The 17,935-nt window shown below is 37.9% G+C and overlaps 1 protein-coding gene across 1 annotated transcript in view; it reads left to right on the forward strand.

Annotated features, from left to right (window-relative positions):
• The window catches only part of NAA25 (N-alpha-acetyltransferase 25, NatB auxiliary subunit), a 61,401-nt gene that overhangs the window by 12,277 nt on the left and 31,189 nt on the right, over positions 1-17,935 (forward strand). The window contains exons 4-12 of the mRNA XM_079763316.1: positions 1,057-1,175; positions 6,248-6,322; positions 7,449-7,556; positions 8,565-8,643; positions 10,137-10,248; positions 11,029-11,118; positions 12,359-12,528; positions 14,733-14,845; positions 17,667-17,874. Of these exons, the coding sequence (XP_079619442.1) occupies positions 1,057-1,175; positions 6,248-6,322; positions 7,449-7,556; positions 8,565-8,643; positions 10,137-10,248; positions 11,029-11,118; positions 12,359-12,528; positions 14,733-14,845; positions 17,667-17,874 (1,074 nt within the window). The remainder of the gene's footprint in view (positions 1-1,056; positions 1,176-6,247; positions 6,323-7,448; positions 7,557-8,564; positions 8,644-10,136; positions 10,249-11,028; positions 11,119-12,358; positions 12,529-14,732; positions 14,846-17,666; positions 17,875-17,935) is intronic.

Raw genomic sequence — 17,935 nt, forward strand, 5'->3', positions numbered from 1 at the left:
GTAAAATTTTTTAATATCTATTTTTATTGGTTTCAGAGAGGAAGGAAGAGGGAAAGAGAGATAGAAACATCAATGATGAGAGAGAATCATTGATCAGCTGCCTCCTGCCCACCCCACACTGGGGATTGAGTCTGCATCCTGGGCATGTGCCCTGACCCTGACCAGGAATTGAACTATGACCTCCTGGTTCATAGATTGACACTCACTGAGCCACACTGGCTGGGCTTACTTTTTTTTTTAATATATATTTTTTATTGATTGGTGCTTTTTTTTGAAAGGAAGGGAGAGAGAGAGAAACATCCATCTGAGAGTGTAACATCCATTGGCTGCCCCCTGCATGCCCCCTGCTGGGGATCAAGCCTGAAATCTGGGCATGCTCCCTGACCAGGAATCTAACTGGCAACCCCACCCTCCATGCACAGGACAAAGCCCAACCAACTGAGCCACACTGCCTAGGGCCACTTTCTTCACTTTTTAATATAGAAAAATTCAAATATAGACAAAAACAGAGAGTAGCATAATAAATCCCATTGTATTCATTACCGAACTTCAGTAATAATTGATACATGATCAATTTTATCTATACTCCTCCCCTTGCTAAATTATTTCTAAGCATATTCTAGATAATCTGCCATTTCATCTGTAAGAAAGCTTTTTATTGTTGATATCTTGAATATTTTATTGTGAAATAATAGTTGTTTTTCTTAATACATATTATAGAAGCATATATTTGATGTAACACTAGACAGTTTGATATGGAATAATGAACATTCATGAACTTACTGCTCAACTTAAGAAATAGAGTATTATCAGTACTAAGAATACTTCCTGTGTTTCCTCATCCATCTCATGTCCTCCTTTATCTTCCAAGAAATACTTGCCGTTCTGAATATTTTTTATTCTCTTGCTTTTCTTTACATCTTTACCATATTTGTTTTTCTGAGTAATGAATGATTAGTTGTGCTCAGTGTTGAACTTAATATAAAAAATTAAATGCTGTTAAGATTTAAGTTATACTTCAGTAATGAAAGAAAATCTTATTGCTCTTTATCTTAGCGGAGTTAGTTACAAAACTTTATGAGGCAGCTGTGAAGAAAGTTCCCAGTAGTGAGGAATATCACTCTCACCTCTTCATGGCCTATGCCAGAGTGGGCGAATACAAGAAAATGCAACAGGTAACTTGATCTCCTAACCTCCTGGGCTGCGCGATTTGCTATTAGGGGTCAAAGTCTCTTTAATGTGATTTAACTGCAGTGGTGTGTGTACATGCACATGTGCGCATTTACATATATCTGTAGAATTGAATTATGTATTTGTGTGTAGAGATCAGCGAATTATTTTCTTTGTGTTTTTTAAAGATAAGCTGTTATTTAAGTTTTAAAAATGTTTCCTTTGGGGGAAATTTGTTTGTTCCTCTTTTGTGGCCTGATGGTATATGTTTTGTCTGGTTCTGGTAAGTTGGCTTCAACTTCCCCTGCAACAGATTGCTGTACAGTTTCAGAAAATGGGCAGAAATCTCAGGGCAAAAAATGAACAGAACATAGAAAAATTAACTTTAAAGTTTACATCTAATTTGTAATTATTTATAGCCTGATGAGATTTTTAAATCCACTAGTGATGGGGAGGGGAGTAGGGTGGAGAGGAGGGAATCCCCATTGCTTGGGATACTTGTTAGTTTTTTTTGCCAGTTAGCACATTTTAGGTGTCCCTTGTATTCCTGTGAAGGAGCCTCATTTGTGCACGTTTGGACTAATGAGTGGTTAAAGCTGACATCTCCGGGAAATGAGACCTGCACTGATAAACCCATGCATAGAGAGTTATGATGTCAAGCTAGTACTTTTTTTTTTTTTTATGAATTTACATGCCTTGCTTTTTATTCCAAGCTAGTATTTCTTTTAAAAATGCTTTGTTTGTGGGTGTAATGTTTTCTGAAGGCAGAGCTTTCTTACTTGTTTTTGTTTGTTTTATTCTTTAAATATCAAGTTACAATAATAAATCAGGGAGGGTGGAAGATAATATAAATCTTTCTTAAAATTAATCTTTTATGTGCTTATGTTTTTAAATTTATATATATGTATTTCTTAATCCTCACCTGAGGACATGTTTTTATTGATTTTTGAGAGAGAGGAAGAAAGGAGAGAGAGAAACATCGATGTGAGAATGAAACATCGAATGGGTTGCATCCTGTACATGCCCCGATGGGGAATCCAACCTGTAACCTAGGCATGTGCCCTGCCTGGAAATCAAACCCCAGCCCATTTGGTGTATGGGACAATCCTCAACCAATTGAGTCACCTGGTTAGGCAATTTTGTGTCTTGATTTTTGGAGATATTGCTTCGATGTGCCTTAACAATTACAGTTCCTTTTTAAATTTTTAAAAATTTTCAGAATCTAGGCAAATTATTTATTTATTTAAATTGATTGGAGAGAGAAAGAAAGAGAGAAACATCGATTTGTTGTTCCACTTATTTATGCATTCATTGGTTAATTCTTTTATGTGCCCTGACTAGGGATCGAACATGCAACCTTAGCATATCAGGACTATACTCTAAACATCTGAGCTACCTGCCCAGGTTAACAGCTACAGTTCTTTAATATGTTTTACCTATATCTTGCTTTTGCATTATTCTAGTTTCATGTATTGGAAGAATGGAGTACTCTAGTGTTAAATGTTTTAGAATGGAACACTATTTTTTATTCTACCTATGTTGCTGTGTATGGTAGTTACAGTTTTTTAGCTTATATATATATATGTGTTTATTTTGAAGTGGTATGTCAGTCTGAGGTAATAGGTAATTTACAAATTAAATGTCATGCGTCATGAGGGTGAGGGCTCTTGTTTTGTTTACTGCTGAATCCTCAGTTCCTCAGATAGCATCTGCACAATAAATATCTATAATAATAAAAGCGTAATATGCTAATTAGACCGACGTCCTTTCGGACATCCTTCCGGATGACCTTCCAGATGAAGCCGGGGCTGCGAGGGAAGCCCGGGTCCCGGGTTCTGGAGGGAAGCCGGTGCCGACAACCGGGGGAAGGAAGGCCTACTCTTGCACAAATTTCGTGCATCGGGCCTCTAGTTTGCTAAATAAGTGAATGATTTTCATAAACTGGTGGAGATAAGGGAGGAAGCCAGAGAATCAGAAAACGTCTACTTCCCCAGTGACATCTCTGGCAGGTACTTTTTAAAACCCCCTTGATGAAGAGTTTCTAGTCATTCACATTGTGATTAGACTTTCCTTTTTATGTAAATGACATTTTGGTTCTCTGAGCCACCAGTTTACAGGCATGGTTTTCAGACTTGTCTATCTTCAAAAGTTTTGTGTATCAGCAGAATATTAGTGTCTGTAAGATAGTAGGGTGTGGACATGACATTTTTGTCTTTTATTAAAAATTTATATTTTATATTCTATTTCTTTTTATTTTTGCATGTCATTATAAAAATGTTTTCTTTCGCCCTAACCGGTTTGGCTCAGTGGCTAGAGCGTCGGCCTGCGGACTGAAAAGTCCCAGGTTCGATTCTGGTCAAGGGCATGTACCTTGGTTTTGGGCACATCCCCAGTAGGGGTGTGCAGGAGGCAGCTGATCAATGTTTCTAACTCTGGGGGTATGCAGGAGGCAGCTGATCGATGTTTCTCTCTCATCAATGTTTCTAATTCTCTATCCCTCTCCCTTCCTCTCTGTAAAAAATCCATAATATATATATTAAAAAATGTTTTCTTTTCCCAAATTATCAGGTAAAATTAACACTTTACATTCCATTCCTACTGAGTTTGGTGTTGAAAGTAGGGACCTCAAACCATCTTAGATTCTCCTTCTACTCTGTGTATCTGTTTTGTCTCCAGGTCATCTTGATTCTACCTCCACACTGTCTTTGAGGTCTCTTTCCTATTTTATTTATTTCATCCTGGTTTAGTTCCTCATCACCTCACCTCTTCTGTCTTCCTATCTTTTTTTTTTCACTGCTAAAATACTCCTGCGAGAAGAGTATAGATTTATACACATTAGTCCCTTACTCCTTCAGACTCCTTTTGAATGCCTTACAACAAAAGTACCTCAGTCTACCTTTTAATCCTTTTCCCTACTACTCACTCTTCTTAATCCTTTTGTTTAGCCAAATGTCCTACTTGTTCGTGTCAGCATGTTTTTCTTTGATTTATGCTTTTAATCAGACTAATTTTGTTTCTACCTAGAATTGATTCATTCATCCAAATATTTGCCCAAATATTTGTATTTGTATGTATCTCCTTACCCCCCATCTTTGCCTATAGACATTCTATTTAAAACTTCAGGGTCCATCTGAAAGACTGCTTCTTTGGAGAAGGCTTAATTGATAAAATTCCCTTCCCTGCTTTCCCTTAAAGAAAGAAGAAAGGAATAAGCAAACTTAACCTTGCTTTTCTCAGAAACACCCTAGCATGGTGTTTTTGTATAGGATGTTTATTTTTATTACCAAATATATTTTAGTCATTTGTGTATTTGTCTTATCTTTCCCTAGCTTTTTATTTTTTTTTATTAATTTGAGAGAGAGAGAAACATTGATTTGTTGTTTCACATATTTATGATTCATTGGTTGATTTTTTTTCCCCCTTTGGCAGGGAGAAACACTTAATTTGTTGTTCTACTTGTTTATGCGTTCATTGGTTGTTACTTGTATGTGCCCTGACCAGGGATTGAACCAGCAACCTTGGTGTATTGGGATGATGCTATATCCAACTGAGCTGTCTGGCCAGGGCTTATATTTCCCTAGCTTTTAAGTGCCTTTGAGACTGGGACACAATATTTGTATCCTTGGCAGGAATAGGCATTTCCTTAATAGAAGCTCCATGAAATTTTCAAAGTGGATTGAAGATAGTCAAAAGATTAAAAAGAAAAAGTAACTGATCATTAGCTGACGGAGTTCATAGCATTGATTACTGCTTGGCTAATTATAAATAGATCCTCCGTTACATATTAATAGATCTATTTTCCTCTTTTTTTTAAAAAAAATATATATTTTGATTTCAGAGAGGAAGGGAGAGGGAGAGAGAGATAGAAACATCAATGATGAGAGAGAATCATTGATTGGCTGCCTCCTGAATGGCCCCCTCTGGGGATTGAGCCAGCAACCCAGGTATGTGCCCTGATCGGGAATCAAACTATGACCTCCTGGTTCATAGGTCAGTGCTCAAGCACTGAGCCACACCATCCAGGCACTTTTTCTTTTTATGTTCCTGCTTTTAAGTACAGTATTTGTATACTGTGCATTTCACAATGAAAGGGTTCAGTTCTAATTAATGGTGTCTTGAAAGATCCTGATTATTTTCCTAACCTAAGAAAATTTTCAATTATGTCGGTAATCTTTTCTGATTTTTAATTTTAAATATACTGTCTAGAGCCCTAGCTGGTTTGGCTCACTGGATAGAGCGTCGGCCTGGGGACTGAAGAGTCCCAGGTTCGATTCTGGTCAAGGGCATGTACCTTGGTTGCGGGCACATCCCCAGTAGGGAGTGTGCAGGAGGCAGCTGATCGGTGCTTCTCTCTCGTCGATGTTTCTAACTCTCTTCCTCTCTGTAAAAAATCAATAAAAATTAAAAAAAAAAATATATATATATATACTGTCGAGATTTCTTTGTTTATTTGTTTTACTATAACTGGTTAGTGTCTTGTCTTCAGTAAAGTTTGTTTACTGATGTACATTCATAATCCAAATTCTGTGTTTGCTTTGGTATTCTATACTATGTTGTATTGCAGTATTTTCTAGAAATACTGCGTTTTATTTTACTTTATTTTATTTATTTTTTAAAATACATTTTTATTGATTTCAGAGAGGAAGGGAGAGGGAGAGAGAGATAGAAGCATCAATGAGAGAGTATCATTGATCGGCTCCCTCCTGCACGCCCCCTACTGGGGATCAAGCTCGCAACTCGAGCATGTGCCCCTGACTGGAATCAAACCCGGGACCTTCCAGTCCACAGTCCAATGCTCTATCCACTGAGCCAAACTAGCTAGGGCTAGAAATACTGGGTTTTAATTTAAGAAAATATGTTTCAAAGGTGAAATATTCCTGATGTAAAAGTTCACACTTGTGATTACCTAAATTGCTAGGCAATATAGACTATCCATCAAGTCTCTAGGCACTTACAGGACCTGGGCTATGTAAACTTGTTGCTATTCTCCTAGATATCTCGCCACATATCTAGATCATTAATTGCCCTCTGTATGATCTTTTTCTAAATTAAGTATTTATGGCTCTCTGTCTTTCAGGCTGGCATGACTCTATATAAGATTGTCCCCAAAAACCCTTACTACTTTTGGTCTGTGATGAGCTTAATTATGCAAGTGAGTATGGCATTCACAATGGGATTGAGATTTGTTTTTATATTTGTATATAGTTATTGTCCTTAAGGTATCTTGTGAACGTCTTGGGTAGTCATGTGTTGTAGCATATCTCAAACAGGGACTTTCCATATTGTCAGTTGACTTTTTGAGTTGGGGAGTTTTGGTATTCTTTATGAGTTGGTATATTGGTTTATTTGTGTGTAGCACAGACTGTATTTCCCCTGAATTTTAGATCCATTACTGGGTTATTTGATCAAGTATGAACCCTGAGATGTTAGATATTTTGACCTGAGGTTTGTCTTTAAGACAATATTGTTGGTTAGTGCATAGGTTATTGAACTGGGTGACCTTGTTTTGTCACTTTTGCTTTCTGAGCCTCGGTTTGCTCTTTTACAGAATAGAGATGCTTATCTCCCAGAGCTACTGTAAGGACCAAAATGAGATATGTTGTAGGAGAAGATGGGGAGGTAGGAGTTAAATTGTAGCAGTTAAGAACAGAGAGACTCTGGGTTTAGACAAGTCTGCGTTCAAATATTGGCTTCACCTCATGTCTTGGAGTGCAGTTGGGAATCTCAACATCATTTTATCTATAAAATAAGCATAATAGCTACCTGAAAGGTTGTTTACAGGGGATAAATGAGCTATGAGCAGAATCTGGCAGTGTTAAAATTATTAATATCATTCATTGATTTTAATTACCAATCTAAGGTAATTGTGGATAATAGTAAGCTGTATAAATAATTGGCATTTCTCTTCTAATGTATGAACATCTCAAAAAAACATCTGAAAGGCTTTTCAAACACTTGATGATACTCTTTGTATATAATAGGCATACTTCCTCTTAACATATTTCTAGAAAAATGTGTGAATAATCTATTTAAAAGTTAGGTTATGTTGTGGAAACTCAGCATTGCAAGATTGCATAGGATAATGAATTTTTAATAAAGCAATCTCTTGTAAAGCAAACCACTTTAGTGTATTTTTTTGGCAGGTTCAAATTAGGCCTGATATTTGACATAGTATAATGATAATTATGTGCTGGAGTCATAGTAATGGCCTGCATGGTAATATAAATAGTGCAGGCAGGGAGAAATTAGAATGAAACATTTATTATTTTCTCTTCTAGTCTATATCAGCACAGGATGAAAACCTCTCAAAAACGATGTTTCTGCCCCTTGCTGAGAGAATGGTAGAAAAAATGGTGAAAGAGGACAAGATAGAAGCGGAGGCTGAAGTGAGTAATTTAAGCCCTACTTTTGTATTTGTATGATTTTGATATTGCTTCAATAAATCCTACCTAATAATAGACAAATATGCAAATTGACTGTACCTTCGCTATGCCCACGATTGGCCAGGAGGCGCGGGGGGCCAGGACTCGGGGTGGCCGGGGTGGCTGATTGGGCCGGCAGGACGCTGAGCTCGCGTCGCCAGCGGCGGCACGAGCTCAGCGTCTGCGCCATGGCTGTGCTGCGGCACAGAAGGGGCCTCTGGGGCAGCGAGCCCATGTCCCGCTGCGGACCATCAAAAGCGGGGGAGCTGGGTGCCAGTCCGCTCCGGCACCGGGCCTTTCAGAAGCCTCCCCCGCGCCGGAGGCTTCTGAAAGGCCTGGTGCACCAGCGGACAGGCACCCAGCTCCCCTGCGATTGAAAGCGAAAGCGTGGGAGCTGGGTGCCTGTCCGCTCCGGCACCAGGATGGCAGGTTAGACCTAGGGGACCCTAAACGTGCATGATTTAATCATGCACTGGGCCTCTAGTATTATAATATTAAGAACTGTTGTTTAGAGAGTGAGTCTTCACTCTTGTCCTTTGTGTAATTGTGAAGCATTGGAAACCCCAGCTTAGACATAATGAACATGGAGCTGTTTCAGCAAGTACTCTAGTCTGAGATGTATATAGATAGGGAAGACTCTGTTGTCTGATTCTTACTGTTAATTTCATCTCATTTGAGAATAGTGTTCTTTTCTATTAGATAACTTTTTAAAAATGTACAAATGACTTTTTTCTTTTTTAATTACAGTTGAGATTCAATATTTTATATTAGTTGCAGGTGTACAGCATAGTGGTTAGACATTTATGTAATTTAAGAAGTTATCCCCCCTGATAAGTCTAATATCCATCTGGCACAATACATAGTTATTACAGTATTAGTGACTGTATTCCCTGTGCTATACTTTACATCCTTATGGCTGTCTTTTTATTATTGAAAAGTTTCAGTGGTTGCACTTGTTTTTTTTTCTGTAAGGTTGAACTTTATTATATGATCCTGGAGCGTTTGGGAAAGTACCAGGAAGCCTTAGATGTCATCAGAGGAAAATTAGGAGGTAATTTTGAAAGTTTTAAAGTATATTTTCCTGTTTAAACATGAAAAATGTTTATTGTGGAAAATTTCTTCTCACACAGAAACAGAAAGATATAAAGACACAAAAAAATCACTTGTGATCATTTTATGTTCTTCCAGACTTTTCTGTGTTGTACATTTATTTATTTATTTTTAAAGTATATTTTTAATTGAATTTATTGAGGTGACATTGGTTAATAAAATATTTAGATTTCAGGTGTATAGTTTTATTTTTATAATACATCATCTCTATTTTGTACTGTGTGTTCACCACCCCAAGTCAAGTCTCCTTCCATCTCCATTTATCCCCCTTTTATCCTCTTCTACCTTCTCCTACCTCCCTTTTCTTCTGGTAATCACCATACTGTTGTTTGTGTCTGTGAGTGTTTTTGTTTATTTGTTTTAAAAAAATGATGTGAGAGAGAAACACTTTGGGGAATGAATCGGCAACCCAGGTATGTGCCCTGACCAGGAGTTGAATCTTTTCACTTACAGGACAATGCTCCAACCTACTGAGCCACCTGGTCAGGGAGTGACAAAGATTTTTGTTTTCTATTTAAACATGTGTGATGATTTCCTTAGGAGAAATTCTTGGAAATGCAGTTATTGCCTCAGTAAACCTGGCTGGTTTTTTTTGTTTGTTTTAAAATATATTTTTATTGATTTCAGAGAGGGAGGGAGACACCCCCTACTGGGGATCGAGCCTGTAATCTGGGCATGTGACCTGACTGGGAATCGAACCCTGACCTAGTTCATAGGTCGATGCACAACCACTGAACCACACTGGCAGGGCTAAACCTGGTTTTTTAATTGTGCTAAAAGAGTCTTTGGGATTAACTAAACTATAGATGAATAACGTCAGTTCTCTCATTTGGTAGTCATTAAAAAAAACTTTGTTTCATACAAATATGTAATATAAATCTTTTATTAGACTGCAGTCATAAAACTGTTACACTAAATGATAGTTAACTACTTTAGTTATATAAAATGTAGCAGGAGTTTGTGTGTGTGTGTGTGTGTGTGTGTGTGTGTGTGTGTGTGTGTAAGTAACATTACTTACTCTCTTAACTTCAGCCTCCTTGCAGATGGGTACAAGTCAGCCTTTCTGTTTCTATTCATCTAGATTGTATTTCTGCGTGTAGTTTAAATTTAGATTCTCTATAGGAAATTCATAATAATTGTCAGTATCCTTAATCTGCTAACCTGATAGAAAGGACAGGGCAAATTTAATTTGGTCAGAAATATAGTTGTAGTTTTTCTCCTCTCAGCTGTTGGGAGTTTGATTGATCTCTATGAATGTACTTATTTTCCTCTTCAGTAAAATATTTTTTAATAAGATAATAGTTTGTATCTAATGGTGCCTCTGTTTTCTGAGAGAGGGAAAATGTGCTATTTTCCTTTTTGTGTTTGGACTTTATTTTGGTTTCTGAACAGAAATGAAACTAGCTTATCAACTATTATAACTTTTAATTGCAGAGAAGTTGACTAGTGAGATTCAGAGTCGGGAAAATAAATGCATGGCTATGTACAAGAAGCTGAGCAGGTGGCCAGAGTGCAATGCCCTTTCCCGGCGCCTCTTATTGAAAAAGTGAGTAGATGCTTCTTTTTGGACTATATGACTAGAATGGGGTTTTCAGGTGTCATTATCGATGTGTTTTGTCTATGTCTTTTGAGATTTTGGGGCATAAAGAATGTCCTGAAAACTTTAAAATTAAAAAAAAAGTTTTTGATGAACCATCTTTCAGTAAAGAGTTATTAGGTCTTTAAAATGAACACTGCAAATCATTTGTCAAATTTAATATTTAATATTAGCCTAACCTTCTTCCCTTCTCTCCCATTTAGGAAGTGCTAATGTGGGGAGTTTTCTGTTAAGAATATTAATTTTCTAGATCTGGTCATTTTATTGAAGGAAAGAGTAGTATCTGAAAAATTTTTTTACTGCATCCATTTTATTTATTTTAAAAATATATTTTATTGATTTTTTTAGAGAGAGAAAGGGAGAGGGAAAGAGAGTTAGAAACATCGACGAGAGAGAAACATCAGTCAGCTGCCTCCTGCACACCCCCCACTGGGGATGTGCCTGAAACCAAGGTACATGCCCTTGACCGGAATCAAACCTGGGACCCTTGAGTTCCCAGGCCAATGCTCTATCCACTGAGCCAAACCGGTTAGGGCAAGTTGTTTTACTTTTAAAATGCCTCTGGAATGCTGTGATTTGGGGCTGTGGAGGAAACCTAGAGGGAGGAAGGGTGGGCTTCTAGTAAGGACTAAAATATAATTTAGAAATAAGTTGAATATCATTGTTCCTAAGGCATATTTGTCACAACTTGTGTTTAATTCTGTGTGTACCATTCAATCTAATTTTTAGCTCAGATGACTGGCAGTTCTATCTGACTTATTTTGATTCTGTCTTTCGACTGATTGAAGAGTCCTGGACTCCTCCTGCTGAAGGTGAACAGTAAGTTGTCTTCTTCCTGAATTACAATGGCACTGTTTTTGTTGTTGTTGCTTTGTTTTGCTATTTTTTGCTTTTATTTTACAATGGCACTTTTAAGTATATTATAGCAAAAAAATTTCATTGTAAGCCTAATTGAATTCTCTTTTCCTGTCTCAATAATTTTATCACTTGCAAAGTAGGATTTTTTCTCCATTTTTTAAAATTATAAAGTAGCCCTAACCGGTTTGGCTCAGTGGATAGAGCGTCGGCCTGCAGATTGAAGGGTCCCAGGTTCGATTCCGGTCAAGGGCATGTACCTTGGTTGCTGGCACATCCCCAGTGGGGGGTATGCAGGAGGCAGCTGATCGATGTTTCTCTCTCATTGATGTTTCTAACTCTCTATCCCTCTCCCTTCCTCTCTGTAAAAAATCAATAAAATATATATTTAAAAAAAATTATAAAGTAAAAAAATGTTTAAAAAATATATTTGTATTGATTTCAGAGAGGGAAGGAGAGGGAGAGAGAGAGATAGAAACATCAATGATGAGAGAGAATTATTGATCGGCTGCCTCCTGCACGTCCCTTACTGGGGATTGAGCTCACAACCTGGGCATATGCCCTTTACCAGAATCGAACCTGGGACCCTTCAGTCCACAGACCTACACTCTATCCACTGAGCCAAACCAGCTATGGCTAAAGTAAAACTTATTGCAAAAATTATCCTTTTTTTTTTTTAAAGAGGTAACATTTGGTTAGTCACTCAGCAGTAATCAAATGCCACAATTGGGAGTAATCATATGCCATGTTACCTGCCAGAATATGCTTACAGCTCTTTTATTCTATTTGTATCCTATATAATAAAAGGATAATATGCATATTGTCCCCTCGACCCGGAGTTTGACCCAAGTTCAACCAGGGGGTGGGGGCTGGCCCACCAACCGCCCAGGGCCCCTTCCCCTGGTCGGCCCTGCCCCTGATTGGCCCTCTGATCAGCCCTCCAACCCTTGTTCGGGGGTGGGGTTGGCCAGCCAATCTCCCATGTCCCCTCCCCCAAGCCAGCCGACCCCATCGGCCCCGATTGGGGCGGGGCGGCCAGACCCCACCCATGCACAAATTCATGCACTGGGCCTCTAGTTGTTTTATAATTATCAAAATGCTTTATTTTATTTATTTTTATATGTTTCTTCAAATCAGTGTGGCTTTAACTTTTGGAATGGACAATAGAGGCACAAAAATACCTTTTTCGTGTGTTTATACCCAGCTCTTTAGAAGGAGAAGTACATTATTCTGCAGAAGAAGCTGTGAAGTTTATAGAAGATCGGATAACAGAAGAATCTAAAAGTTCTCGCCATCTTCGAGGACCACATTTAGCTAAACTGGAGCTGATTAGACGTTTACGACGTCAAGGTTTTAATGATGAGTACAAACTGGGTAAGAAACTGTAGTGATATTTGGGAACCCTGGAGAAGGTACAGGGAAGCCCTTAATATCTAAGTGCAGTATTCATTTATCTGAAGCCTGCAATAACAGAGTCATGTGTAGGAAGCAAATGTCTCCATAACCTGAAAATATTTACTAATGAATGGATCACTTATAAAATGAGCTCTCAATCTCTCCCTTATCCATCAGAGTCTTTGTCAGACATTTTCTTTTTCTTTTTGCTGATCAATAATAATATCAAAATCAATTTCAAAGTAAAATAGCCAGTTTCATAAAAGTTTCAGAATTTCTTGAAGTGTATGAAAGTTTTATTGAAAATCTGCTCCCAGCACTTACATTGATGAAAGACTGTCTAGCAGAGTTATGGCAATTAACGAAACTAAAGCTTATAAGGATAATGACATGTGGGAGAAATAACTGTTTGAATAGTGAAGCATTAAGAGAGGCCTTCAGGAACTTTGATGAAGCATTTAGATGTTTTTTAAAAATGAATGTTTTAGCTTTTTGCACAAGAAGTGAAGGGTGTCATATTGTGTTAGTTTATAATTTTGTTGGAAAAATGGCATTCTTTCTCCCCCCAAACAGTAATTCTATGTTAATACTAAGTGTTAGCTTATAATAATAATGCCCTAAATTTTGTTATGTTTAAGATAATAAACTTTAAAATTTTTTCAATTTTATTTTATTATTATTATTTTTAAATATATTTCTTTATTGATTTTAGAGAGGAAGGGAGAAGGAGAGATAGAAACATCAATGATGAGAGAGAATCATTGATCAGCTGCCTCCTGCACAACCCCCACTGGGGATTGAGCCCCCAACCCAGGCATGTGCTCTTGGCCAAAATCGAACCTGGGACCCTTGAGTTGGCAGGCTGATGCTCTATCTACTGAGCCAAGCCGGCTAGGGCTCAATTTTATTTTTTAAGATAAAGCTCCAAAGAAATCTTTTTCCTCCATTCATTGTTATGGAAATTTTGTTCTCAGTGGAAGTTTATAAAGTTTAAGAGGAATTTTTTTAGGGACCAGTTGTCGGGATGATGAGCATTTCTAATATCTTTGTCCTAGAATATCTTAGTTAATTTTAATCATCTAATTAACGTTCTTTGTAGCTCCTTCTAAAATGAACTGTGAACTTCTCTCTGTCATTCCCTATGTAGATTACTCACAATCAATTTTGAATTTCATGTTAACTTCTTTCTTGGATCTACCTCAATAATCTGTGTATGTTAGTTCCAGAATTGCAAATGAAAATTTTTGCATGACCTTTAGTAAAATATTAAAATAGATTCCAGATAATTGTTTTCTCTACAAAGCTGGATATAATAGTCTTTGGCTCTGCTTTGACACTTAATATATTTATCTTCTATCTTTCTCTTCCTTATTGCCAGCCCACATCTTACAAATTAGTGAATTTGTCTAGTCTCCACAATTAAATTTTTTTTTGAACCAGACCAGTGAGTTATTCTCAGTCTCTTTGGGATCACAGAGTCCTGTGAAAATCTGGTTAGAGGGAATTCTGTTCCCAGAAACATGTGAATAGGAACTGGGACCTAAAATCTTACAGAACTCCGTGGTTAGAATCTCCGCTTCTTAAATCTAGTTCAATTTGAGAACATTTTATTTTTATTATTTTTATTTTTTGTTTTTAATTTGAGGAAAAAATAAAATTAACTGGTAGCTTTCTGCATTTCCAGGTTTAAATTTTTAATAGTGGGTGATCTTGCTGGAGTTACTGGCCTGTGGTTCTTCCCACTTATTTTCTCTTCTGTTGGTGTGGCTATTAACCAACATTACCTTTCATTTAATTAACATTTATTTGATACTTCTGCAGTAGTTCAGGAACTGTTGAAGAGAGAAGCATGTTTGTTTAATGTTTGCATGTAGACGTAACTCTTTAAACTTTAATGAAAACTTTTTAACTGTTTAAATTTTAATTGAATGAAAAGCTTCACATTTCCTAAGTGTATTAATAGGTAAACTGAATGTAAGATTCTACTCCTTTTAAAAGTATTTTTATTTTTAACTACTCAAGCCACCTTCCAGCCCTCATTGTTATTCTCATTCATACTTACTCAAGCATTCAAACAAAATTTTAATCTAATGAAATAAAGATTTTTCAAATCAGACCTTTACTTAAATTAGAAATTGCTTCAGTCCATGAATAATTTAGTGGTTTTTATTTTTCTCTCTTAGGTGACCCAGAAGAATTAATGTTTCAGTATTTTAAAAAGTTTGGGGATAAACCTTGCTGTTTTACAGACCTCAAGGTGTTTGTTGATCTCTTGCCTGCTGCACAGTGTACAAAAGTAAGTACTATTTGGAATTCTGTTGGGTGCCTGTATTTGTTGTAACTAGGTTAAGTGTTTGGGCTTCCTTTCTAAAATGTGAGAGAGTGGTGAACATGAGATATCAAGATAACTGCTCTATCAAGCTAAGTACTCTAGGGGCTATCAGATTAAAGGCATGATTTCTTGTTAAGTTAAGCCACAATGAGAATAAGCCCTTTGTAGATAGATTCTCCTTTTTTGTTTTTATGTGTGTGTTTTTGAGATAATTGTAAATTTATATGCAGTTAAAAGAGAAATAATGCAGAGAACACTGTATACCCATCACTCATTTTGCTCTAATGCTAAGATAGTGCATAATTATAGCATAATTAGGAAATTGATATTGATACAATCCACTAACCTTATTCGAATTTCCCAAGTTTTGTATGCATTCATTTGTGAGTGTAGTGTGTTTTTTTTGTTTGTTTGTTTATTTTTATTGATTTCAGAGAGGAAGGATAGAGGGGGAGAGAGAGAGATAGAAACATCAATGATGAAAGAGAATCATTGATCGGTTGCCTCCTGCATGCCCCCTACATGTGCCCTTGACCGGAATCGAACCTGGGACCCTTCAGTCCACAGGCCGATGCTCTGTCCATTGAGCCAAACCAGCTGGGGCTGTTTTTGTGTTTTTAGTGCAGTATGTAATACATGTGGATTATGTGACCACCACCACCATCAAGATACAGAGCAGTTCACTACTAGGATCCCATGTGCTACTCTTTTTTACCCCCAGACACCTCCCTGAACCTCTCCCTTTCTCCACCCCTACCCTCTGGCAACTAATGTTTTCTATTTCTACAATTTTGTCATTTTAAGAATTTTATATAATGGAATCATATTATGTATAACCTTTTGAGATTGGCTTTTTTTCACTCAGCATAATACCCTGGAGATTCATGCATTTGTTAAATGTATTAGTAGTTCATTCCTTTTTATTGCAGAATAGTATCTATGTTACTTACTTTCTCATATTTGAAAGCTCTCTTGTAGGAAAGGGATGAGAACCAGGACCAAACCTCTCTCTTCCACTCAACCAGCAAATTGTTACAGGGAATTCAGAATTTAGTGAGAAAAATATCTTGTTAGTGGCCAGAATTCTCTAAAAATAGTGTTTGAGTTTCATGTTACTGAAGGGATTTAAGCAGACTATGGAACCATGTGGGAGAGATTCATTCAGTGTTTGTAGCACTTAATTATGTGCTAAGGGCTAAGCTAGGGAACAACTGATCATGTCTTATAGTGCTTACCATCTTGTAAGTTGAAGCATCAAATGATGGGGATGCATTAGAGGAACACTTATATTGTCATCAACTGAGATTCATAAAGGTTTGCCAGTACGAATCTGGTACCAGCCCCTCTGCTTTGCTGGTATGTTTGAAAACCCAAGGTCATCTCACGGGATCCCATCATATTGATGTAGTGAGAGGAACCCTCTAGAAATGCTGGAATACTAGCAATGATAAGGTAGTCATTGTTCTGTGACACAAAGGATTTAAAGCTGCTGCAATGAGTTGTGTAGTTCTATGTAAATTTTTCATTGAGGGGGTAATTTTGCTGCCACAACCTTTTAAATGTGGGATTCTGCTGCTCAGCAGTTTGTAAGAGGATTGCAAACTGCCCTGTAAGGTTCAAACTGAGAACTGTTGTCCCAATGAATTAGGAGCCAAATTCTTTTAAAATGGGACTAACCTCTAATTGAAGAAAATAAAATAGCATAGAGTCAAAGTTGTTAGAATGTCTAATATATTTCATTATTTTATTCATTTTTATTGCTCATAATTATATTCACATACATAATCTATATATACTAGAGGCCTGGTGCACGAAATTCTTGCACTGGGTAGAGGGGGGCATTCCTCAGCCCGGCCTGCGCCCTCTCACAGCCTGGGAGCCCTTGGGGGATGTCCGACTGCCAGCTTAGGCCCGCTCCCCGATGGCAGTCGGACATCCTTAGCACTGCCATGGAGGTGGGAGAGGCTCCCACCACTGGGCACTGCCACTGTGCTCGCCAGCTGTGAGCCCGGCTTCTGGCTGAGTGGCACTTCCCTTGTGGGAGCGCACTGACCACTAGGGGGCAGCTCCTGCGTTGAGTGTCTACCCCCTGGTGGTCAGTGTGTGTCATAGCGACCGGTTGTTCTGCCGTTCGGTTGATTTGCATATTAGCCTTTTATTATATAGGATAAAAGCCAAGTGACTGGAACATTGGAATGACCGGAATGACTGGAACGACCAGTTGCTATGACGCGCACTGCAGTGGTCAACCGACCTGATTGGGGCCCCCTCCCCTCAACTTCTCGTGGCTCCTCTCCCCAGCCGGCCTCATCCCCGATCACCCCCCCCCCCCCGCAATCGGGGGTGGGGCCGGCCAATATCCCATGTCCCCTTCCCCCTGCCGCCTGGCTCAATGAGCCCCCATCATGGCAGGCTGGTCGAATCCACCCATGCACGAATTCGTGCACCGGGCCTCTAGTCTGTATATAGCTTTATAGGTGTGGGGTGTACATTATATTTAAATATATAATTATTTAGATACCTGATAAAATTAAACATTGACTTTAACTTTAAAATATAATTAACACTATCAACATATCAAATAAAACAATGTATATTTTATTTCATTACTTTAAATAAAATATGATGGTTTGGTGAATAAAAATGGTATAGTAAAGGGGTTTTAATTTTAATTTTGTTTTTTGATTGATGTCTTTTTCTAGACCATTTCAGTGTTTTTTAATTATGGTCTACTGAAAACTAGATCTGTTTTGAGACCTGTCCTCCTTTTTTTCCCACCCTGCAGTTTATTAATCAGTTACTTGGAGTTGTTCCTTTGTCGACACCAACAGAGGATAAGCTGGCACTGCCTGCTGACATCAGAGCTCTGCAGCAGCATTTGTGTGTGGTGCAGCTGACGAGGTTACTAGGCTTGTACCACACGATGGATAAAAATCAGAAATTGAGTGTGGTCAGAGAACTGATGTTAAGATACCAGCATGGACTGGAATTTGGTGAGCAACCTTTCAAAATGTGCAGTTATTCTCTGATAAGCTAAGACTTAGAAGTTAGTTT

This window comes from Cnephaeus nilssonii (assembly GCF_951640355.1).
Source record: "Cnephaeus nilssonii genome assembly, chromosome: 22".
Classification (NCBI taxonomy): Eukaryota; Metazoa; Chordata; class Mammalia; order Chiroptera; family Vespertilionidae; genus Cnephaeus; species Cnephaeus nilssonii.